At 45.3% G+C, this 26,638-nt stretch overlaps 1 protein-coding gene across 1 annotated transcript in view; it reads left to right on the top strand.

Annotated features, from left to right (window-relative positions):
- Positions 1-26,638, top strand: part of TMPRSS15 (transmembrane serine protease 15) — a 441,506-nt gene that overhangs the window by 263,016 nt on the left and 151,852 nt on the right. The window contains exons 17-18 of the mRNA XM_088481702.1: positions 12,636-12,761; positions 23,115-23,255. Coding sequence (XP_088337828.1) covers positions 12,636-12,761; positions 23,115-23,255 — 267 coding nt within the window. The remainder of the gene's footprint in view (positions 1-12,635; positions 12,762-23,114; positions 23,256-26,638) is intronic.

Genomic DNA, 26,638 nt, shown 5'->3' with positions numbered 1-26,638 from the left:
GTCTTGACCATCGCGACCATCTTTTTGGCCGCTCGCATATGCTGTGGGTGGTCACCCACAGCTATGCGAGCGGCCAGGAGGCCGCTCCAAGTTTAGGTAGGAGGGCCCTGATTCAGAGCGAGCGCTCTGGTCAGAGCGTCCGGCTCTGAATCAGGCCCAGATATCTGACTGATAATTATATAGTGGATGCCCTGCTTTAGAAAATAAAAGCCCCAGTTATAGACAGGCAAAAGAAAGGAAAAGGCTACATAATATCCAAGTGCTTGGATGCCCCAGTGAGCACTTGGTACGACCACTTGGCCTGATTTAGCTTTGATCGCAACTGCTAATTGTTGCGTACTGCGCATATATATGCATCGCAGTGCGCGAACCGGCCTCTGCGATCGGGACTGCGATCGCCCTGACTACGCAGACCCATCGCAGAGTGATTGACAGGAAATGCCATTTGTGGGTGTTGACTGGGGGGTGGTCAGCGAAACGCAGGTGTGCCAGTGCGTTTATACCCCCTCCTCACCCACATAACATGAACAGGTACATCACCCTAAGGTACTTACCTCTGATTGCAGCATTATGTGTCCCTCACACACCGGCTGCTGCTTGCATGGTACATGGACAGGCTACGCCATAGCAGGAGGGGGCGGGGCCTCGTAGAGGGGAGTAGGCTCTGGAAGAAGCAGGGAGACGGGACCTCACACTCCACCTTCCATAGAGACAGACAGGCCAGGCAGAGCAGGAGAGAGAGAGCAGGGGGCGGGACTCAGTTTGGGGGCGGGGAGAGGGGACTTAACTCATCCCCTGCAGGGAAGAAAGAACAGGTGGCCTTGCATAGATGCAATGTCGCAGACTGTGAATGGAGCAGAGCAGTGCTGGAGCCTTTGCTCTGCCCTCCTATGAGAAGGGTGCCAGCAGCTGCTTGCATGTCGCTAGTCACAGTAACAGGGGGCCCGCAGGGCACTGCTGATCGTAACAGCAAACTGCTCTGTAGTTACAGGCAGACATCTGCCTGTAGCAGTTCGCAGGCAGGATCATCTGCACTCTGTGTGGCCCCCTCTGAACCCGCGCCCGGTACATAAGTTCCAGAGGTACTCCCCATGATTCACACAAACACACACACACTGATAGACTCTCACAAGACTACACACACACATAAAGGCAAACAACGACAGCATCATTTATCAAAGAAACCCACCCCCGGCAACCCCCCTCACCTGCGGCTCCAAGATAGAGCAACCCCCCTCACCTGCGGCTTTGCTACAGCGCCCCCTACATTCAGCCAGCAGCACAGCCCCAGCCAGTTGTAGGTAAGCTGAACTCCGGCTGCTCATTCTCAAAAAAAATTAAAATAATATCATTCAGCTGCGCGGCGATGGAGCGGCGGCCAGGGGGGGATTTCTAGGTACTCGGAAACCCCCCCTGCATGCGCGTATGGGTGCAGCAGTGCCTGCTGGTGAAGAGAAAATATTTGCGAGATGGTGACATCATCATCTCACGAGAGCATCAGCTCCGCAGTGACGTGGCCTGCAAGTAAGTGACACTGTCTGTGTGACACATTTGACACACAGACAGTGCGGTGATAGAGACCACCCGCCCCCCCTCCCTCCCCCGCCCGTAAAGGGGAATAAAAAAAACTTGTAAAACCAAACAAATGGTGTTGTGCTGCGCCCCGGGCTCCCTGCCATCCTCGTGTAATCTGTACCCGCTCCCCCCCTCTCGGCACCCATGGATACAGTGCAGAACAGTGTGGATTGGATACAGTGTGGGATACAGTACGGGTCTGATATAATGTGGTATACAGTGTGGGTTGAATACAGTGCAGGTTACAGTGTGGATTGAATATAGTGAAGGGTACAGTGTGAGTCGGTTACAGTGTGGGTTGGATACAGTGTGGGATACATAGTGGGTTGGATGCAGTGCAGGTTGGTTACAGTGTTGGATACAGTTTGGGTTAGATACAGTATGTGACAGTGTGGATTGGATGCAGTGCAGATCAGATACAGTGTGGGATACAGTGCGGGTCTGATATAGTGCTGGATACAGTGTGGGTTGCATACAGTGCAGGCCGGATACAGTGTGTTATACAGTGTGGGTTGCAGGGTACAGTGTGTTATACAGTGTGGGTTGCAGGGTACAGTTTGAGTCGGTTACAGTGCGGGTCGGATACAGTGCAGTTCATAGTGCAGGTTGGATGCAGTGTGGGTTGAATACAGTGCGGGTTGGATACAGTGCAGTTCATAGTGCAGGTTGGATGCAGTGTGGGTTGAATACAGTGCGGGTTGGATACAGTGCGGGATACAGTATGTGTTGGATACACCAATAGTGCACTTACTGTGACAGCAGTGTCGGCAGTGAGGGGTGCTGGTGGTGTCCTCAATGTGAGAGTGCCAGTGGTGTCCTCAGTGCAGGGATGCTGACGGTGTTGGCAGTGCGGGGTGCCGGCACTGCACTGTGCCGGCACTGTCCTCAATGTGGGAGTGTTGGCAGTGCAGGGTTGCTGACAGTGGGCCTGATTCAGAGCCGGACACTCTGACCAGAGCGCTCACTCTAAATCAGGGCCCTCCTCCATGAAAATGGAGCGGCCTCCTGGCCGCTCGTATAGCTGTGGGAGACCACCCACAGCATATGCGAGCGGCCAAAAAGAAGGTCGCGATGGTCTTGACCATCGCGACCATCGGACTTGCGACGGAGACCCTGTGGTAGGGTCTCCCTGCCACAAGCCCTGGAGTGATTTGGGCTCTATCAGAGCCAAAATCACTCCCACTGACATCACTAGTGATGTCAGTGGGGCCGGCTTCAGACGGTAGGCGTTCCCAAGGGAACGCCTCCGTCTGGCAGGCACGCCCCCGGCGCGCCCACCAAAGGGGGCGTGCTATCAATCAACATCGACAGCACGCCCCCTTTGGTGCGAGACCCAGAGCGATGGAAAGCCCATCGCTCCCCGGGTCTCGCGCATGCGCACAACGGAGCTCCCTCCGTCGTATGCATGCGCAGTGGGGAACATCGACCTGCTTGCGAGCATACTGCTGCTCGTGAGCGGGTCTGAATGACCCCCCGTGTCCTCAGTACATGGGACAGCAGTGCAGGGGTGCTGACAGTGTCCTCACTGCATGGTGTCAGCAGAGAGAGGGTGCCAGCCTGTCCTCACTGCAAGGTTGCTGACGGTGTTGGCAGTGCGGGGGTGCCGGAGGTGTTCCCAGTGTGGGAGTGCTAGCAGTGTCAGTAGTGCAGGGTTGCTGATGGTGTCCTCAGTGCATGGGGCAGCAGGGTGCCGGCAGAGCGGGGGTTCCAGTGATGTCGTCAGTGCACGTGCTGACAGTGTTGGCAGTGCGGGGGTTCCAGTGGTGTCCTGTGGTGCCGGTGATGTCAGTAGTGCATGGGTGCCGGTGTTGTCCTCAATACAGGTTGCTAGCAGTGTTGGCAGCATGGGGGTGCTGGTGGTGTCGGCAGCAGTGGTGTCGTCTGTGTCGGCAGCGGGGGTGCCGGAGGTGTCAGCAGCGGGTGATACCGGCGGTGTGGAGGAGCAGCATTATCAGCCAAGGGGGATGGGTGGCATCTTCTTTCCCTCCTTTGCCCATTGAATTCAATGGGCTTAACACTGATTGGTTGAGAGCCTTGACAGAGGGCTCTCTCAGCCAATTAGCTTTAAGCTCCTTGAAATCAAAACCTCGATATCCGATAGCGGGATCGCGAGGTTTTGCCTCGATTATTAGTTTTAATTATGTACAAAGTCGCAGATAAATCACAACAGAACTTGGCGTTTTGAAAAGTCACATCGTAGCACTTCGTATACAGATTCAGACTCAGTCACACACATTTAGTTAACAAATTGATCAGTGCAAGACAGCAATTAAATTTTGTCACTCACAATTGTTATTCATATGGGAATAAGATGTACATTTTGAGCGAAAAATATGCTAGGCGCAGCTGAGTAGCCCGAGACATGGCGTGCTGAGAGGAGCTATGGCCGTGACTTTAGCAATAGTGTAGGTGGACACATCTGTATGTTAATGTTCCAAAATTTCCAATAGGATGGATCGAAGGGGTATATTTACTAACGTTTATAGAAGAGGAGACGTTACCCATAGCAACAAATCAGATTCTAGTTTTTATCTTCTAGAAGGTGCTAGATACATTTTAAGTAGAATCTTATTGGTTGCTATGGGCAACATCTCCACTTCTAAAAAATCTCACTTTAGTAAATATTCCCACTATTATGTTGAATATAGTAAACAGGACATGCACAGTTTAAAAAACTAATTACTTCAGCCACAGGGACTGTCAATTGTGGCTGAAGCGATTGGTTTGTTTGGGCCCCCACAACACAAGCTACCAACGGGCAGTTGACATTGCTGGCACAAACTGGCTTTACAGAGGCAAGATGTTGTCGCCATCATCATCCGATTCCTCACCCTCATCAGTGTGTACATCATCTTTACACAATATTAATTTGTCCCCACTGGAATCCACCATTACAGCCCCAGGTGCCTCTGTAATTTTTAGATGTAATTGGCAGTAAAGGTCTTCCTCATGAAATTTGTAGTTCATTTTCATGAACATCATCTTTTCCATATTTTGAGGAAGCAGCCTCTACGCCGATCGCTGACAAGGTTCCCGGCTGTGCTGAAAACTCACACTGGAGGGTAGGCAGCTCAAGTAAAACAAAGCCAGTTTGTGCAAGGGCCTCCAATTTTTTTTTTCCTGCTAGTAGTGAAATGGACTGTCTGACATGCCTACTTGGATGCTATCATTAAAATAGTCCTCAACTATTCTTTGAATGGTGACTGTATTAGATGGAGTCACGGTAGAGGTCTCATTAATTGTAGGCAATTCTTTTAGACCTGACCAGATGTCAAAACTTGGTTGTGTTGACTCATCTGCATCACCAATGGGTCTATTTTGGGAAAGATTATTTTTTTCCTGGCAGCCGCATTTGCTGGAGAAACTGATCATGTGCCGCTGTGATCTGTGTTTGTTGGAAGAAAAACCATGTTGTGTGTGACTTAAACCTAGGATCGAGCACGGTCGCCAAAATGTATTGCCCCAATTGGAAGATCCTGACAACCCCTGGATCCTGGTGAAGCGAATAAAGGACTTGATCTACAACTCCAACATACTTAGCGAAATTGCTTCATTTCAGCTCCTCCTTCAGTTTCCCAAGGTGCTTTTCCAAAAGTCAAATGAGGTGAATTACCTGCCTTAAGATGTCTGAACTCACTTCACAGGTGACTACTTCAAAAGGTTTCAGCACTCTGCACAACACAGAAAGTATTTTTCACTGAGCTTGAGTAAGGTACAATCCCCCTCCTCTTCCTATGTCATGTTGTGGATGGCTTTTTGCTGTTCCTCCATCCACTCAAGCATATCGTAACTATGTCTTGCTTCAGCTGGTGACAGGGTAAATTCAAAATTTCTTGCAAGTGCTGCAATCTTCTACATGCACCTGCTGAATGGTGAAAATGCCCAGAAATGTTGTGGGCCATGGATAGCATCACCTGAATGGCCCTGTCATTTTTTAAAAAAAATTGCACTACCAAGTTAATAGTGTATGCAAAACATGGGATGTGTTGGAATTCACCCAGCTGTAATGCTCTCACAATATTGGGGGCATTGTCAGAAATCCAGAGGAGAGTCCAAATGGGGTAAGCCATTTTGCAATGACTTCCCTGAGTTTTTCTAAGAGGTTGTCAGCAGTATGCCTCTTAGTGAAACTGATTATACACAGAGTACCCTGCCTCTGAATAAGCTGCTTTTTCTTAGATGCTGCTGTTGGTGCCGCTGAAGGCAATATACAACACCCATTGGGCTATTACAGTCATGTAATCTTGCGTTTGCCCTGTTCCACTTGTCCACATATCTGTGGTTAAGTGGACAGTGGGTACAACGGCATTTTGGAGGACACTAATTATTTTTTTTTAACATCCCTGTACAGCCTGGAAATTGCTTTTCTAGTGAAGTGGAACCTAGGTGGGATTTGGTATTGGAGAAAGAGGACACCAATTAACTGTCTAAAACCCACTGCACTTATGCTGGATATCGGACAGACATCTAATACCAGCATAGATGTTAATGGTGTCAGTGATCCTCTGTGCAACTGGGTAACTGCTGTCATACTTGCTCAGCCCTGCAAAGGATTGTTTAACAGTAAATTGTTTTTACGAACTACTACTAGTAGTCTTCCTGGTCCCCTTCTGGGATGAAGATTTACTCCAAGCAGCAGAAAGTGTAGCACTCAAGGATTCTTCAGAGGAATCCCGGATAGGGGAGAACTGAGTTAGCCTTATCAAATTGGATGCAGGACTACTTCTGATCATGATTGAGGATATTGTTGATGAAGGTGTTGGTGGTGAAGATGACAGGTGCTTGGATCTAGCAGAGAGAAGGGAGCTAGCTGATGCTGGATTGCTTGTTGGTGCTTTTTTAGCCAAAGTTTTTGAATTTTTCAAACACTTTTGATGGATGCGCTGTAGATGACGTAACAGGGAGGACTTACTCTGGCATGACAATGGGTACAGATGGCTTGACAATTGTCCAGATTTGAGTAGAAATGATTCCACACATAAGAAGTGGATTATTTTGTTTTATGAGCAGGCATGACAATTGGCTTTTCCTTATCATTGACAACAACTGTCTCCACTGGGGCCTGATTTACACAACAACATCCTCATCATCAGCATCCTCATCATAAACATCCTTATTAGAGTCATCTACACAAATATCCTCCTCATCCTGGTGCACTTCCACGGAAGCATCCTCACTTTCTATGTCAGCATGTTGACTTGTGCTGCTCATCCCCACATTTGCAAAGGATGCACAAGTGGTGGAAGGAGGCTTCTATTTAAATACAAGAAAATGTTTTGTAGTTTTAAAGCTACAATATCTGGCGCCTATTAAAATACAATATGTATACATATAAATACCACCTGCTAGCTAGTAACAATCTTGGTCTAGTTAGGACCAAACAAATTAATGCAAACAACCAAACAAAACATGTGGTTACTGCGCAAGGTGGGAGAAAATAACAATTATCTATATATAATAATACATTTTATTTGTTCTCTGATAAAATGCACAGCAGTCTTATTTTAACATAAAAGTCTCAATTTAATATACATAAATGACACATAGATGTCAGCAAGATAAAGTTAAAAACTGAAAATATATTGGCATAATCTAGTTATTTGAATACTCTGATATTGCACTTAACTGTAGATAAGTTTATTATGTAACTTGTGTAACTTTTTAAAAATTAACAGCTTGATTAATTCCACAGTCTTATGTTCTGCAAATGAATATGAATTATTGCTGGCGTCCCAGCACTAAAATATAAAAATATTGTTCTTAAGGGTTATAACCGTATCTTTGTGCAACCAATACATTTTGACACAGTATGCGTGGCCATGCTATTTATATGGTATTAAAACGGTCCGGAGATATAGCATGCAACAATCATAGCAAGCGGTGTCCTGTGTCCTCCAGGAGATCCTGAATAGATGCTCACATTTTGCATGGTGTGAGCACATCCAACCATAGCCCTAGACCGGACCTGCAGACCAAGGGCGCAGTGGCAGAAGTGAAGGAGAGTTTGTTTTATTGGCAAGCCCTGTCCGACACTCACAGTTAGCGGCCACTGCCGCCCCTACTATCTCGGCACACATTCGGCTTGACTGCTGCTGGAGAAATTGGAGAACTACTTGCCCAGCAAGCCCTGCCTGCTATTAACAGTCAGCGGTAATTGCCATTTCTATTACTGTTGCTTGGCACATTCAAGCCGGACTGCTGCCGGAGAAGCCGGAGTACTTACTGCCCAGCAAGCCCGGTCTGAAAACAACTAACGGCTACCACCGCCTTCAGCATTATTGATCAGCGCACTTGGGTTGGACTACTGCTTGCTACGATTGTTGCATGCTATATCTCCGGACCGTATGTATACCATATAAATAGCGTGGCCACGCATACTGTGTCAAAATTTATTGGTTGCACAAAGATACTTTTATAACCATTAAGAACAATATTCTTATATTTTAGTGCTGGGACACCAGCAATCATTCATATTCATTTGCAGAACATAAGGCTGTTGAATTAATCAAGCTGTTACTTTTTAAAAAGTTACACAAGTTACATAAATAACTTATGTACAGTTAAGTGCAATATCAGAGCATTCAAATAACTAAATTATGTTAATATATTTTCTGTTTTTAACATTATCTTGCTGACGTCTATGTGTTATTATTGTATATTAAATTGAGACTTTTATGTTAAAATAAGCCTCCTGTGCATTTCATCAGAGAGCAAATAAAATTAATTATTCTATACAGATAATTGTTATTTACTCTCTCCTATTTAAATACATTATTGGAAAGGTCAGGCTCACTCATGGCACCCGCCAACACACTTAAGGTGCCCATCCACTAGACGATTAAGTTGAGCGATTGAACGATAACGATCAATCGATCATTCAATCGTTCGCAAATTGTTTGCAAAAATGTCTAAAACAACCAGCGATGCGCTTGCCCGCTGGTTGTTTAGACATCTCTCATCATGCAAGTATGTGGGTCAACCTGACGATAACATCATCTTGAGCATGTTTGCACATGATTGATGAGCCTGCACTGAATGACTGCTCATTCAGTGCAGGCTCATCACAGACCGAGAAACGACTGCACGATTACAATGACGTAATCGTGCAGTCATTTTTATGTCTGCTAGTGAATGGGCACCTTTAAACTCTCCTCAGGGATTTGTGACATTTCTGAGTGCACAGTTGGCTCCTGTGCCTTAACGATTTTCATTTTTTTAAATCATCTACACTGAGAAGGGCTTATATCATCATAAGAGGCAGAACCACCAGTCATACATAAAGGCCAAGGCCTTATCCTTTCCTTGCCACTTTGTGTGATGAAAGGCATATTGCCAATTTGATGTCTACCACTGTAAAAGTTTGGTCCTTTGATTTTAGATTCCGTGACTTAAGCCCTGTATGCCCTTGGGCATTGGCTTTAGTAGATGATGTAGACAGACTAGTATTGTCATGACTGGTGGCACTCACAGCAGCTCCAGCACTAGTATGTGGTTCCTGTTCTCCTCTCAACTGATCGTTCTCCATATCAACAAACATGAATGAAGTGGGGTACAGCACACATGTTAATATTACACTTCAGAATCAATGACCTACAGTGTAACAATATTTTTTATGAATAAGAAAAGAATAACACACTTCACTACCACTTACAGTGTCACAATATTTTTTATGAATAAGAATAACACACTGTGCTACGACTTATAGTGTCACAATACGTGGATGATAAACTGCGGTCTGGCCAGCAGTGTCACCGAACAATAATAGTGTAGCTAGCACACACAAAAAAAAATCTGAAAAAAGTAAAAAAAATAAAATTTTTGTGGAATGCTAATTTTATTTAACTTTTTTTTACACTGGGGAAGAGCACCCCTGGACGAGGCAGCAGCCCCTTGATGAACAACACAGCACCCCTTTATGTACAACAAAGCACCCCTGCGGAGTGCGGACGGACAACCTGCAGAGTCACAAATGGATGATAAACTGCGGTTTGGCCGGCAGGGTCACCAAACAATAATATTAATTGTAACTTTTATTTTTTATTACACTGAGGAAGAGCACCCCTGGATTGGCAGAGCACCCCTGGACGACACAGCACCCCTTTATGAACTGCAGCCGTAGCCCCTTGATTGACAGGACAACAGTGACACAGCACCACCCCCCCACTTTATGTACTGCAGCCCCAGCCAGACAACACTGCATCCTTGAACAACTACAACACTGCACCCTTAAACAACAAAGAAGAACAGATCATGGTTGTTCTGTACACTCTCCACAGCCGGAGTGAACATGGCGCCAATCACTGGGACCTTCATAGAATCCAAAACCTGTGAAAATCCGACAGCGGAAGAATTAGGTTTTGCCTCATTTTCTGATCTGAGTCAGGCGGGAAAACTCGAGCTGGACTTGGATCTGTCTCGGAATTGTAATGTTCAGGTGGGTTCAGTTCTCGGAGAACCGGACTCGCTCATCATCTCTATAAGTAATACACTTCTTTGATGATCGTGTAGCTTTAAAATGGAATGCCAGATACTTCTTCATTTGCTACAAGAAAATGTAAATCAAAAAGTTGGATACTCAAGGGAAAAAAGTTATGAGCATCGAAACACCATGCAGAACCCTAAGCATTTATACACTGTAATATTGAAATATGTCTCTCGGTATAGCAGCCGAGTGCAGAATTATATAATTACAAAACAGTCTTCTGGTAATACATTTTCCAGATCAGCATGAGAGAAGATACTTTGGAAAAGCTAATTAAATAGTATCCATGGCTCCCAAATTCTATCAAATGTCTTTATAGTACTGCCCTGGAAAGCCATTAAACATTCCATCAATATGAGTAAATTTATTCTCATTGCAAAGAAATGTCTATGGTAAAAGAGCTTGTTGTACTTAGGTTGCTGCAATATAATACCTTACAGTATGTCCTTTAATAAGAGCATCAACATAGCAGTGTTTTGTATCTTTATTTATTGGGGGACTCTTTTTAAGTTTTGGTTAGGAATAGAGGACTAAGGGGTCTATTTACTAAGCAGTTAGGAGACAGAGTGAAAAGTGATAAGGTGCCAGCCAATCAGCTCCCAACTGCCATGTCACAGGGTGTGTTTGAAAAATGACAGTTGGGAGCTGATTGGCTGGCACCTTATCACTTTTCACTCTGTCTCCTAACACTGCTTAGTAAATAGAGCCCTAAGTAACCAATCAGCTGCTAACTGCCATTTCAAAGACTGCACAAGATAAATAACAGTTAGAAGCTGATTCTTTGCGTTGGGCAACTTCTCCACTTTATTCCTATTCAAAGCTTTATACAACTCCCCCTAAATGTTAGTTCTTATCATGAATTATATTTTCAATACAGTTGGCAAGTCTTCAAGATAATATAGAACAATATGACAACCCAAGTAAACATTTTTGACAATAATTAAACTACAGTTTACATAACATAGTGTTTTAACTTAGACAAATTATTTTGCTTATGGAGACTTACATTATTTTATTTATGTTATACTGTGTGTCCTTCCAAGCAAAAACTCTGCCACTTGAACTACTGTATTTCTACCACGGCAAAATTTAATGCATAACTTGTAACAAAAATTAGTTTAGGCGCTCAAGTGGGGAGTTGCCACAGTTCAATTCGGGTATTGAGATGCATACCCACCAGATTACCATGCAATTTTATTTTATTTGATCATTTTTTTCAGTGCTATAAGTACCATCATCAGGATTGACAATAATACTTTATATAATCAATATAGAGGTGCGGGTCCAGATTTCTGAAATTCGAACACACCCGAATTTAGGGATTCTGAGTAGAACCGGGTCAAGGTTCGGATTCACTTTTGGGACCCGATTCGAACAGAGTCCCGGTTCGGATCTGTTGCCAGTTCAGAACTCGGATTTAAAAAACAAACTCGTTTTTTGGATTTGGACATTTATGCTGTTTTTAATGATTTTTATTGATTTTTAAATACATTTTTATCAATTTTTTTTATCTGAATCCAAAACCAAAACACCAGGATGAATCCAGATCCAAAACCAAAACACGGGGGTCCGTGCACATATCTAATAATCAGATATATTAATAAAACCCCTCCATAATCAAGTAGTTATTTGGCTTCAGTTATCCAGATCCTGTCAAATAAGGTTATGTTGGTGAGTCTAAAATAACAATGACCTACACAGAAATAAGAAAGTGTTTGCATATGGATAAATTGCTCACACATAAAAACTGTAAACACTGAACGCACTTATTAAATTTCAGTAAAATGCATGACCACCATATGGTCAAGAAAGTAAACGTAAAACATGTTGTAAGCTCAAAAAGGACATGTGATTGCAGGATGGTCTTGCATTTGCTCCAGCCCTTCTGTTTATAAGGCTGCATTTACCAGTTAGGATGCAGTAACTCATTATCACCTCATTAGGTGGCCAGTTACATTATTTATCATGGGCATGCTGGAGACACTAATCCTCAAAACTTTCATACTGACTGGAATCTTACCCAGCCCCATGGAAGTGGAAGAAGATGGGGAAGAATGATGGTCCCAAACTAGGTGCTGATAGTGCTGCCTTTTCTACTGGAGGCAATGTGGAATGTGAAGAATTATCGCCCCCGAAGCCTACTGATTGAAAGCCTTCCACACTGATGGTGGAGGATTAGGTAGTGTAATGGCCTCCAGCCTAGCTTTGGGGACCCTACCTGTCACAACTGGTTGTGTGTTAGGAAATGGGGAAAACTGACTGGCCCACCAATAATGCAGGGTGAGGCAACTTGTGATTCTACAGATGTTTTGGAACGTCAAATCCTAACATGCATGAGATGTAATCCACACTGTCTCTTCATTAAAACAGTTGTTTTTCTCTTGGTCAAAGGTATCTTTTATGAATTAAGCAAGATTCAAATCACATTGGCATACTAAAATGTTACAATTGTATAGCAATTAGTTGTATACAATAAAAGTAAATAAATAAAGTTAAAAATGTATTATTATTATTATTATTATTATTATTATTATTATTAATAATAATATTTCACTGTGTTCTTTATGTCTTCCCCTAGGTATATGGTATCTGAACGCTGCTGTAGGACACAATATCCAGCTGCATTTTCAGGCGTTTGATCTAGAGAATGTATATGATGTTGTAGAAGTAAGAGATGGCAGAGGATCAGATTCATTGTTGCTGGGCAAGTATCTATTCTGTGCCGAAATCTTTGGTTTCAAAAGCTTTGTTTTAGACAGTAGATTTCATGTGAGTGCTATGAATTATTGCAAAGTAATAGTCAGTTGCTAGGTTTCACGCTGTCACTGACGAAGAACTGAAAGAAACCACCAGACACTGAAGTGCAGAGTTGGCGGCTGAACTTCAACTCGTAAAAAGCAGGTCACAGAGTTCACCTCTCCTTTGATTTGCTCAATCTTTAGAAGAGGCATGTTGGAAAATTATCATTCAGAAGATGTAAGACTCCTAGATAACCTGAAAGTCTAGTGGTGCATTGCAAGTTAACACAGCAAGTGATAGCATCAGAAAATGGAGAATGCACATGTTTGTGTGACCTTTTAAACTAGCAAGCCCCAGCAGTGAATAAAGTTTAAAGGACTAACCTAGGAAGACTATTAAGAGATGTTTTCATTCTTTATATATTTTACTATATTTCCGATCTAAAGCGCCTTAGTATTTTTTTTTACACTTTGAGATATATATATTTGTATATATATATATATATATATATATATATTTATATATATATATATATATATATATACATATATGCATACAGTAGAACGGCGGCACTTCGGTCTACACAGCACACTTGCTCAGGTTTAATTAATTCATTAATGTGGTGTTTAGACCGGAGTGCCGCCGTTCTACTGTATGTATTGGGGAAGTCGGCTGTGGCTGTCTACGGAGGGAACCTGGGACTTAATGTTGTTGATTAATGAGAGTGCCATCCAAATAGACTCTGTATATTTATATATATGAGTAATGGATCATTAACATGCCTTTTGGTATTATTAAATATACGGGATACTATACTCCTTACTTTAAAATTATAAGGTTACGAGACAAAAGTAAAATCTATTATTTGTTACACAAGAGTAGATGTTTCACATTTTAGGACTTGGATAGGACTAGATGATTGTTAATGACATCCTGACATATAAAGGCACAGATATTGAAAGATGATGCAGATTATTTTTTATTTAATTGGTTATAGACAAAGAGCGAGATATACTAAGACACCTAAACAGAGATCTACTGTACCTTCAATATTAACTAGTTTTTTTTATTCATTTAATTTTTAAAATGTGTTATTAGGTTGCAGTAAATACCAGAGCAGTATTTTCTCCATTGGCACTCAGCATAGTGGGAGCACATTTGGAGGTGTCGTGTCTGTCTGGAGTGGCAGGGCTGGGCTTTATAGTGATAAAGTGTGGTGGTTTTGGCTTCATTATCATAGTCATTAGAGAGTGTGGTGATATAGAAAGAGACAGCAGCACTGGCACAGAACTGAGAAGCAATAAAAACAGAGGGACTCCTAGAGAGGTTTAAATAATAATAGGTTGGAGCCCATTAAGGTGTTGCTGAGCGCATGCAAATTGTGGGTGTGCGTGAGAGGCAGGCAGGAGGTAGGTTGAGTAAAAAGGAAAGATGCTTGTGAGCAAAAAGGATAAAGACTGAATTGTTGAAGTTGGAGATTCCACAAAGGTGGTAGAATAGAAGGTGGAGGGAGTGACTGTTGTGATGGATGGGAGACCATTTGCAGAGGCAGTGTGAGTATGTATGTTTAAATCTTAGAGGAAACAGTACTGAAAGGGGTGTCAACATAAATTTTTTGAAAACCTATGAGCAAAACAGTGTCGAGGCCAGCTGAGAGAAAGTTGCAAAGATATGTACAAAAGTGGTCTAGGAATTGTGAGGGGAAGCCGGAGGGCTTGCAGGTGACTGTTGGATAAGTGATGTAGATGTGAGAAAAAAAAGAACAGCCAAGGAATGTGAATGAAAAAAGAAGAGGTGGAGGTTGGAAGTTTTGTCGCAGGGGGGAGAAGGTGATAATAGTCGGTAATACTGGGTTTGGGATGCGCTTCGGGGTGGTGGTGGTGGTGTTGTGGGATATAGGGGGTTGGATGATGGAGGGGGGAAGGTGTGAGGACAGAAAAAAGAGGGAGGGGGAGAGAGAGAGAGAGAGAGAGAGAGGGGGGTCCAGGTGTGGATGGTGCTGCACCATACAGTAGGGGTACCTGATCCTACAATTGGATAGATATGGTAAGATTAGAGGGTACGTGCGCTCCTTGGTTGTGTGTGTATTGGTGGGGAGAGGGAGGAGGGAAAAAAATGGGGGGAGGTTGGGGGGAGCAGATGGCTGTGTGTTGTGGTGGATGTGTTGTGGTAGAACAGAAATACTGGAGGCTGGATGGGTGGTGGAAGAAACAAACACGTTTATTTGTATCTGTGTGTGCACATAGAGGGTGGTAGTTGCTCAATAGGAGGCACAGTGCTCCTGGAAGATAAATGTCTCTTAGATGGTTTTCGTTGCAGCATACACTGCCCAGTTGTTGGTTATTTGGGGTGACAGGGCGTATCCACAGTATGGGGAGTAGGGTCAACCTTTTCAGGGGGCTCCTTGACATGCGGTCCTGACTACTGCATGCTTCCCTGCTGGGCCTATGGTCGACAGACATCTGAACTGGGATGCCCTGTTGGAGGTGATCAGGGGTGCTCCCACTTTGTGGCATCCCGCACTGGTGAGGAAAAAGGGTGCTGATCTACCGGTAGGTGCCCAGGTCCGTTGGTGTGGGATCAGTTCTTCTCAAAGTCCAGTATGATGCCGCAGTGGGGGACGTGCACTGTTTCAGTGGCTCATGTCCGTGGATGCAGTGCAGGTGAAACCTGTGCTGCATGCGGTGATGTGATGAGCGCGTGCAGCGCTGTCATTTGACAGAGGCTGGGGCTGGTGTGAGTGGGGACCAGCATCCGATTAAGCGCCGCTGCTTCTGTTCAGGTGCCCGGATTGGGGCGGATGTAGATGCAGGTGGGTTCAAGATAAGTAGGTGTCTCGGGGTCTCCAACGCGTTTCGGCACAGGTGCCTTCTTCAAGGAGGTGTTGAAGGTGATAGTAGGGATGAAATGGGTCCTGGGGTTGGGTCTGATGTCAACAGAAACCATGATAAAGATTTGGGAGAGGGAGTATTTGGTAAGTGGGAGCATGAATTAGAAATTGTAAAGGTACAGTTAATGGTAAATTATAGTGAAATGAAAAATAAGCACGTGAAAACAGTAGGGAATGTCCAGGCCACACATAAAGCAGATGACTGAGGTAGAGGGTAACTCACAAGAGAGTGTTGGATCTTGCCTTCCTGTAACAGTGTTTTCTGATACTGTACAGTTTATCCCTGCTGTTTATTACATACCTTTAACTTCAACACTTTGTTACAGTACCTCTCTGGCTTGCTCAACGACTCTTCTTAATTTTGAATTCCTTTGATTCCCTCTGCTACAGCAGACCATTTTAGAAAAGTGTGTAAGTCTTTTATAATATCCTCCTCTCTTCTAATCAACCCCCCCCCCCCAATCCTAAATTTGAATCCTAGTAGGAGGCAAATCTGGGTCCTCCCACAGACAACAATTAATGGGCTGCTCTTAGGGAAAGAATATCTAAATCATTCATCTCCACATACATAAAATATAAATGATTACATAATGCACCTGATCCCCACCAGATTACATAAGATGTTTGCCTCTTCTTCCCCATATTGTTGGAGATATTACAGGGTATTCATGTATGTAGTCCTGACCCAAAATAGTGACATTCTGGGAAGAGTTTGTGGATCTCTAATAAAGAAACCAAGCTTCCCATTACCAGAACTCCACTCAAGGCTCTAGATAGACCAGCTAATATACTTTATATTATCAATGTAGCCCAATGGTAATCGCCTCTCACTGGAAACATCCTAACACCCATTCATTTCAAATGCCTATTGGTAAAAATGAAATCCATGCTGCCATGAAAAAAATCAATACCTCCTGTACCACAACAGCAGATCCCACAAATGCATTTAAACAAGGGGGTCTATGTACTAAGCCTTGGAGGGAGATAAAGTGGAGAGAGATAAAGTACCAACTAATCAGCTCCTAATTGTCACTTTACAGGATGTTTGAAAAATTACTGTTAGGAGCTGATTGGTTGGTACTTTATTTCTCTCCACTTTATCTCTCTCCAATGCTTAGTACATCTCCCAAATTGTGTCTATGGTTCTGCTCCCATAATTCCTCTTCCCTCCTCCTTCCAATACATGTTGACTGTTTGATCTCCTGTTCTGTTGCATCTCATTCTTTTAGTAATTAAACTATGTACTATTGCCATCCTTTTTCTCAACACCAACCTCTTTTGCTCTTCCCTCAGTGGCCCCAGTTTGGGCTCTACTTCTCCCCCCCCCATCCTCTTTCCCTTCCTAGTTCCCCCTTATTACAGCTTACTCCTTTTCTTTCCAAACAATTCTCTTCTTAATAACTGTATGATCAGTGGGTGTAAACTTATTTTTTCAGTAATGCTACAGTTGCGCTCGGTATGACTGCTCAAAACTCATAATTGGGACAGCAAAAGGGAGACAGCGGTAAAGCATCATGTCTAAAGATGTAAAGTCAGAACAGTGATAATGCGTTCTTTACATGGTATGCAGTCGAGAAGCCGGCGGACCTAATCCCGACCGCCGGCTTCCCAACTGTCTAATCCCAGCAAGGATCCAAAGACAGGCATCGAAATCCCGACGCCTGTCATTAGACATACGCTGGGAGACCGACGCCTGGCATCCCGATCGAAGGGACGCTGGGCGCCGAGCGCGGATAGCTGCGGGGGGGGTTAGGTTTACGCAGTGGTGTGACTAGGGTATTTGGAGCCCAGGGCAAATATGAAAATGGACCCCCCTCCCAACATCCGGATATGTGTGCGTTCCGAAGGTGCGCGCGGAAAAAAAATGGGTGTGGGTTAAAAATGGGTTAAAAATGGGGCGTGTCAACATGACACACCCCTTTATTTTCATGCTGAACATTCCTATCCATATGCACCTTAACCACAGTAGTACCACTTATACAGTACCCCCAGTATGCAGTTGTGGTCCCTCTTATGCAGGCCCATAGTAGTGCCCCTTATACAGTATCCCCAGTTGTGGTCCCCCTTACACAGCCCCCAATTAGTTCCCCTTACTCAGTGCCCCCAGTAGTGGTCCCCCCAAATGCAGTGCCCTATGTAGTGTTCCCCCTTATGCAGTGCCCCCAGTAGCAGTCCCCACAATGCAGTGCACCCAGTAGTGATATCCCCTTATGCAGTGCCCTTTATATAGTGCCCCCAGTAGTAGTCCTCCCCCTATGCAGTGTCCTTTATATAGTGCCCCCAGCAGTAGTCCCCCCATGCAGTTTTCCCAGTAGTGGTCCCCCTTATGCAGGCACCCAGTAGTGATCACCCCCTATCTAGTGCCCCCACAGTGCCCCTAGCAGTAAGCCCCTTATATAGTGCCCCCAGCAGTAGTCCCCCCCTCCCATGCAGTGCCCCCAGTTGTGGTCCCCCTGATGCAGGCCCCCAGTAGTGACCCCCCCATCCAGTGGTCCCTGTAGTGGTCCTTCCTGTTATTGCCCCCAGTTGTGGTCCCCCCAGTGCAGTGCTCCTAGTAGTAGGCCCCTTTTATAATGCCCCCAGTAGTAGTTCCCCCCCAAGTAGTGGTCCCCAGTTGAGGTTCCCCCTCTCGATTAAGTGCCCCCTGTAATAGCCCCCCCCAGTAGAGGTCCTCACAATAATGGTGCCCCCAGTAATAGCCCCCCTCCAGTAGAGGTCCTTCCAATAATGGTGGCCCCAGTAGTAGCCACCAGCCCCCATTGTGCCCCCACCCCAGTAGAGGTCCCCCCAGTAGTAGCCACCCCCCTCCCCCATTGTGCCCTCAGTAGTGCTGACAGGTTTTAAAAAATACATATATAAAAACATACTTACCTGAATCCACGCTTCTGCTCCGGACCGCAACACCGCTCCCGCTGCCGCCAGTCCTCCCGGGCTGGCGTGCTCAGCATAATGGGAGAGACGTCATGATGTCACATGACGTCTGTCCCATTACCCACTGCTGGAGCCGGACGGAAGTCCGGCTCTTGCAGTGGGTGCTGCAGCAGTCAATGAAAGTCTATCTGACTCTCATTGGCTGCTGTTTAACACACGCATCGCCGCCAGCGCTGGCGGCGATGCGTGTGTTATGCACAGCCTGAGCCTGCCTCCTGGCACTATTGGGCAAGCGCTCAGGGGGAGGGAACGGGCTCAGGTGTGCAGCACAGGACCGGCACTGGAAGCCTAGCGCCGGTCCTGTGTAAATGTGTAGCACTGACCGCACTCATTGCGGTCGGCGCTACACTGGCTAACTAGGGCGGGTGGGCCAGTACCGTGGCCGGCGGCGCCCCCCGCGCCGCCGGTCCAACGGCACCCATGGCACACACCCCGCTCGCCCTGCCCTAGTTACACCACTGGGTTTACGGTTCCCAGGGGGGACTTAGGGTTAAGCACCCCCCTGGGAGGTTAGGTTTAGGCTAGGGGAAGGGGAAGTTAGCGTTAGGCACCCCTGGGGGGAGGTTAGGGTTAGGCACCGCCCCGGGAGGTTAGGTTTAGGCTAGGGGAAGGGGGAGTTAGCGTTAGGCACCCCCGGGGGGAGGTTAGGGTTAGGCACCCCCCCGTGGGGGTTAGGTTTAGACACTTGGAAGGGGGATTATGGTTAGGTACTGGGGGGGTAGGTTAGGATTAGGCACCCCTAAGGGAGGGTTAGGGGGTAGAATAGGTTTGGACGATTGGGATTTTCACTGCTGCCGGGATGCTGGTGTCGAATCGCCGGCCATGCGTCCAGTGGTAAATCATACCGATTCCCTTTACATTGTAGAGCTAGCATGTCTGCATGTCAGGTTCGACATACTGCTGCCCCTCTTCTGGTTGTTAACATTCTGAATATTGAGAAGATAACTACATTCCCTACAGTTCATATTTTTTTATTTACTGATTTTTATGCTGCCACACTGTTTGCCATTGTCCTGTTTGTGTGTATGGTTATACTTTGCCATGTATGAAAAATTATAAATAAACCATCTAAATAAAATTCATAAACCGTTTAAAATAGAAATCAGCATACAAGCATTACCTAGCCAATAACAGCACTTCTGAAATGTCTATGGTTGAAACATGTAAAGTGATTAGTCATTTTCCTTACCCTTGTCATATCTAGAAATAAGTAACAGATGTCATGTGTTACTCTTATTATGCTATAAATCTGCATACACACTTGTAATAACAACACATAAACAAACTCACAGAAAAACACTAGCTATACAGCCTAACAAAATATTCAGAACTTCCGGTGGTAGGTAGTATTTTAAAGCAAGTTGGGCTTGACCTAGAACACTGTAATTACTCCCAGGCTGATGGTAGCCATAATTTGACTATCCCGGCTGCATTGTAGAGATGGCAAAATTGAATTCACTGGTTCAAAACTCAATTGAATTTGGCACATCTGAGAGACTAACATCTACCTGTGATATGGGTGTAGCTACTGTGAGTGGAGCTATAGAAAATTACCACATGCACCTTGTCCACAATCGGCCCCCTTGAGCCATACGCCATCCAGTGATGTCACACGTGCGACCCGGCAACACAAACTACGTGTGCAGGCATATCCACATGTGCTGCACCCACTGATGATGCATCTTAAGCATCTGTAGCCATGGTAACAATAATGTCAATATTTAAAATGACAGGAGCATAAGGATATCGGTACATCAGTACATGTCTCCAAGTGACTTATCAAAATATAACAATAATGTAGCACATGAAACATGAAACAGAGGGCCTGTTTCAGACCCGGTCGCTCTGACAGAGCGCTCGCTCTGAATCAGGGCCGGGATTTTTTTTTTAAGAATGGCCTCCTGGCCGCTCGCATAGCTGTGGGTGACCACCCACAGCTATAGCAAGCGGCCATGATGATGGTCGCGATGGTCAAGACCATCTCGACCATCGGGCTTGCGATGAGACCCTTGTGGTAGGGTCTCGTGGCCGCAATCCCCAGAGAGATTTCGGCTCTAACAGAGCCGGAATCTCTCCACTGACATCACTCGTGATGTCAGTGGGGCCGCCCCCAAACGACTGGCGTTCTCATGGGAACGCCTCCGTTTGGGCAGCCACCCCCCCGGCCCGCCCACCAAAGGGGGCGAGCTGTCACTCAACATCGACAGCTCGCCCCCTTTGTTGCGAGACCCGGAGCGACAGAGTGCCCGTCGCTAGCCGGGTCTCGCGCATGCGCACGACGGAGCCGGCTCCGTCATGCGCATGCGCTGTGGGCCACCATCGACCCAGTTGCAAGCGCTCAGCACTTGCGACCGGGTCTGAATCAGGCCCAGAGAACATAATTACATTTTTGCATAGCCTCATCATGATAGGACAATAGTCCTCTTAATGGCATAATTATCAAACAATCATACCATCATAATCAGAATGAAGCAATAGTAAGTAATGAACTATGGATAAAACTATAATCCTCACAATAGCCACAACAAAATTCCAATGTACATACATGGATGGAAAAAAAACAGACACCCCCAACAGTCGTCCGTAGGTGAAGGCAGTTAAATCCATACTATAATCATAGGAAACAGTGCAACCCCAAGTTCTCATTAAGACATTTAGGGGACAGTGTGTCCAAATGATATATTCAGCGTGTATACAATTGGGAAACCGGCTGCTTTAATACCGACAGCCGGCTTCCCGACTGTCATATCCCGGTGAGGGTGAAATGCCGGGCGTCTATATCTAGACTCCTGTCATTTCCCCGACGCCAGGAGACAGGCGCCTGGCATCCCGATCAAAGGGATGCCGGGCGCCGCGAACGGACAGCCGTGGGGGAGAGGGTTAGGTTTAGAGCACCAGGGGGGGACTGAGGGTTAGGCATTCCCCCGGGAGGGTTAGGGTTAGGCTAGGGGGAGGGAGGGTTAGGCACCCCCCGGGGGGGGACATAGGGTTAGGCACCCCCCCAGGGTACTTAGGTTTACGCAGCGGGGAAGGGGGGGTTAGGGTTAGGCACTTAGAGGTGGGATTAGGGTTAGGCACTTGGGGGGGGTTTAGGGTTAGGTACCCCTAAGGAGGGTTAGGGTTAGGGGGTTAGTTTATACTTACCTTAGCGATGATCAGGATTTCCAGCGCTGTCGGGTTTCTGCTGCCGGGGATTCCATCCAGCGTACCTCAAACTGTAACAAAGTCAGATTCTTCACAGGATGTGATTACTACTAGCGACTCGGACAAACCAATAAAGTTCACCATCTTTAAATGGGATTCAGTCAGGAAGCCGACGGTCGAAATGTCGACATCGAAATCCCGATGCCTGTCATTTTACCTACGACGGGAGTCCGACGCTCGGCATACCGATCGACGGTAAGCTGGGCACTGGGCACGGGGGGGAGGGTTAGGTTAGGGGCTCCCGGGGGGACTTAGGGTTAGCCCCCCCAGGAGGGTTAGGTGTAGGCTAGGGGAAGGGAAGGTTAGGGTTAGGCAGCCCCGGGGGGAGGTTAGGGTTAGGCACCCCCCTGGGAGACTGCGGGGCAGGGGGGGTTAGGTTTAGGCACTCACAGGGGGGGTTAGGGATAGGCACTTGGGGGGGAGTTTAGGGTTAGGCACCCCTAAGGGAGGGTTAGGGTTAGGGGGGGTTAGGTTAGTAATAGTTAATATACTTACCTGTCGGGATCTTCACTGCCGGGCATCCGCCATTGGGATTAAAACTGCCATCCGGCGCTATTCCATACCGATCCCCTTTAAATGGTGGTGGAAGGGGTTTTGAGCAGCCAGGTCTATCACAACAAGCTAAATTCTTGGGAGCTGATTATGAGTTTGGAGCAAAATAGAAAAAAGTAAGTAACTTTGCACCTTGGCAGAACCATGTTGCGCTGCAGGTGGGGCAGATTGATAATATGCAAAAGGATTTAGATTTTGTCCAAACTCAAATCGCAGCGTAAAATAAAAACTGCCCAGAATTCGTGGGCTACATGTGAAGGCAGCCAGTATTTACCCTACATACAAATACAATAAATGTATTTGCACTCCTTGCATTGAAACATAATTTGACCAGATGCAAAGTTATTTGCCTTTTTGTTTTGCTCCCTACGCAGAATCAGCCTCTTGGTGTTCAGCTAGAACTGCTAATGACATATACAGGGATGTAATTAAACGCACTACCCAAAGATTTCAGTCCTCAATCAACGAGCAATCACTGCATATAGAGCTTGTATGGTATTGCAGTCTTGTTGATGGACACCTATAAAGATGTTACACTGTGTGTAGAAGGTGAAAAAGGGGTAAGTTATAAAGGATGGTAATTATTCCAAGGACAATCCCTTTAAAAGCTGTTCTACAAAGTAATACAAAGGGAACATGCATTAGCTAATCATTTGACCCTTTACAATGCTAGATCATTTGGAAGCTGTATGACACGTAATGTAATAGCAGTTATTTATTGTTAACTATCTTTCTATTCAGCTGTTTATACAGGCTGGATTCCGGTGCCAGATGTCTTCTCCACAACCAATCAGATGACAGTGTATTTTACGTCAGACTCATCTGCTACAGACAGAGGATTTCTTGCTAACTTTACAGCTGGCTATCGCCTCGGCATGCCTGGTAAGTAAAACCTATTTTGATTTCTTCCTTTTTCAATTTGAGAATTTGTTTTTATCTTGTGAAACTGGAAATTTGAAAGAAACTTTTTTTTTAATGAGTATATTTTATAATATGTTCAACACAACAGAAAACCACACACTTGCAATCACTGTACATTGCGTCTGATTCGGATTTGCACTCAAACCAGATGGTCTGGGTCTGTGTAGGCGCAGGACCCTAAGTACCGTAAGCACATGCAGAACGGGTACTGCATGATCTCTCGCAGTCCCCATTTAGTCGCAGTATGATTGACATGTTGCAGCATTTTGGGGGTGGAGACTAGTGTAGTGTAATTTGTGTGTGTATGTGCTCATTCATACAGACATACATGGAGATCAGGAGCTTTTCCAGTTTCTTGTTTGCATACAGGAATGCTGTTCATACAGGAATGCTGTTCATGGAATCATGCCACAACCAACCAATATGTTGTCCCCTGGGTAGGAACCTTAGGTCTAGACTGGATCTGATCAAACAAAATATTCATGGACTGATTTGTGAATGGCAACTGAAGCAGTCTCAAGTTACCGGTGGCACCACAATTCGAGTTTTATCAGTAGGACAGGCTGTGTGGGCACATAACTACCGTGGAGAGCAGAAGTGGGTAATCGCAAAGGGTAAACAATGTAGAGGGCCATTGTCGTACATAGTGGAAATCGAGCCCAGTGTACTGTGGCACAGACACCTGGATCAACTACGGGAACATAACAGATTACCTGCAACGGATGGAGAAAAATCTGCTACAGAAACTTTGGTGTCAATGCCTGCACCAGTAGATACAGAGGATGTCTGGGTTAGCCCAATTGTTTCAACCCCATGATACTGTCGGCGTGGACATCGATCTGGTTGAGTCCGCATACACCATAAGCTCTCATGCTCCAAGTTCACAGGTCCTTCATGAGGACCGCCGTTACCCTCCTCGGGTAAGACACACACCACAAAGACTGGACTTGTAAGCAGAGGTGGGGGGGAGGGGATATCATCTACATGGGGAGGGAATTGTTATATAGTGGAATCTGGCTCTGACAGATTCACATTGTTCTTTAATGCCTGCAGTACCATGTCTCACCACTGTGTTATTTCACTGCATTGCTTGACAGCCACCGAAAAAAGTGTTTCTTTATTTATATTTGTTCTCAGTGACTACAGCTCCTGATCTCCTTGTATGTCTGTATGAATGAGCAGATACATAGACACTACAATTAGGACCATTCGACAAAAAAATGGGGGGGCGTCGCCCCTGTTTTCTAGACTGGCCGTTTGTGTGCCTCCCCCTCCTTTAGTATTGGGCTGCGCTGTAGCTCCAGCTTCAGTACCGCAACTGGCAGCAACCTTTGCATCAGATAGCCGCAATGGGATCCAAAGCAGCATCTACAGACACTGCACTCGGCTCGCAGATGCATGTGGGAGGTGTCTATGTCCTACATACGCTCTTGCTGTATTTGCATTGTAGTTGGACGGTATTGCACAGCCACTTACCTGTGTCTGAGCCATACCATTCACATCGGATCTAGGCCCATTGTCTGTCCTCCAAAACATTTATTAGATATTCAGAACATGTCTAAAAATTAGATGGTGATTTGAAGAGTGTTGGGTTTGAAAATTGCGGGTTTGAGGCTAATTTCTGTATGTTTTGCATTTGGTAAATTCTGCTGTCTGTAACCCATCCATGAACATGCTGAAAAACTGTCGTGTTTAATAAATGGCTGCTTGAAAATCTCCCATATGGTATCCTTCTGTATACATATTTGACCTAATTAGTATATGTGAAAAACAAATGAGGGCTGTTATAATAAGTGGAGACACAGATGGCTATTATAGTATGTGGAAACGGTTAAAAACTCCTGTAATATGTTGGATCAACTGAGGCTTCTAAATATGTGATGTCTGTCGTAATTTCAGGAGTACGCTAGAGGCTGCCATAATATATAGGAACATTAGAATCTGCTAATATATAAGTAGGCACTGCTATAATGGTGTGGCACAGGCTAATAGCACAGTAAAAAGCATTTCCAATACTTATAAATACAGTTGAAGATGGTATGGGCTTTAATCTGAACTGTGACAGCCTGTCTGCTTGTTTAGTTGACTGTCAACCTTTTAATCCTATAAACCTTTTACTCAGTTAACCTATTCACTGGCTACCTTCTTTTGTCTATCTATGAACTGTCTATCTAGTTACTGTTGATGACAGTGATAGGTGTGGATTGATAGATAGACAGTATTTAGATAGACAGTCAACAGATAGACCAGTGTTTCCCAACCTCAGTCCTCAAGGCACACTAGCAGTCCAGGTTTTAGTGATATCCATGCTTGAACACAGACGGTCAAATCAAATAACTGCAGTACTAATTAAGACACTTGTGCTCAAGTATGGCGATCCTTAAAACCTGGACTGTTGGTGTGCCTTGAGGACCGTGGTTGGGAACCCCTGAGATAGACACTAGTAGGTAGACAGACAATAGAGAGGCAACAAAAAAACATGTCAACCTTTTCTGTGTCAACCATTTGCATGTCGACCTTTTGACCATATCAACACAGGGTCTAAAGGTTGACATTCATATGTTTGACACAGAAAGAGTTGACACATGTTTTTTTATTATTGTAATGCTAATCCTAACCTCAACCCTAACTCCCTCCCTAGTGCCTAATCCTATCCCTCCCCCTGATGCCTAACTCTCCCCCCTATTGCTTAACTCTAACTGTCCCCCAGCCTAACCCTAGTCTTTCCCCTACCCCGATTGCCTAAGTTTAACTGTCCCCTTCTGCAGCCTATCCCCAACCCTCCCCCTAGTGTCTAACCCTAACACTAATCCTAGTCCTAACCCTAAAAATCATGAACTACCATATGTCAACTTTTTTTGTTTCAAACAATTTCATGTCGACCTTTTGGCCATGTTGACCTTTTAACTCTGTTGATCTATTCACTGTCTACCTCCTGGTGTCTATCTATTGACTGTCTATCTAGTTACTGCCTATCTACCATCCATATACTGTACCTTTACTGTTATTATCTAAACTGGTTTGGGGAGTACAAAATAACAGAGGCATGCAGAGTTGTTTCATGTAGGTAAGGATCTGTCTAGAGCACAGGTTCTCAAACTCGGTCCTCGGGACCCCTAAAAGTGCATGTTTTCCAGGTCTCCTCACAGAATCAGTGAAATAATTAGCTCCACCTGTGGATTTTTTAAAATGTGTCAGTGAGTAATGAATACACCTGTACTTCTGCTGGGAGACCTGCAAAATGTGACCTGTGTGGGGTCCTGAGGACCGAGTTTGAGAACCACTAGTCTAGAGTAAGGTTTTCTTTCTTTGTTTTGAAAGTTTAAGATGGAGTGTGTGGCAGA

The sequence above is a fragment of the Taudactylus pleione genome, unplaced genomic scaffold (assembly GCF_031769625.1).
Source record: "Taudactylus pleione unplaced genomic scaffold, aTauple2 ptg000276l, whole genome shotgun sequence".
Lineage (NCBI taxonomy): Eukaryota > Metazoa > Chordata > Amphibia > Anura > Myobatrachidae > Taudactylus > Taudactylus pleione.
The sequence above is the reverse complement of the archived record's forward strand: the minus strand, read 5'-3'. Positions and strand labels throughout refer to the sequence as shown.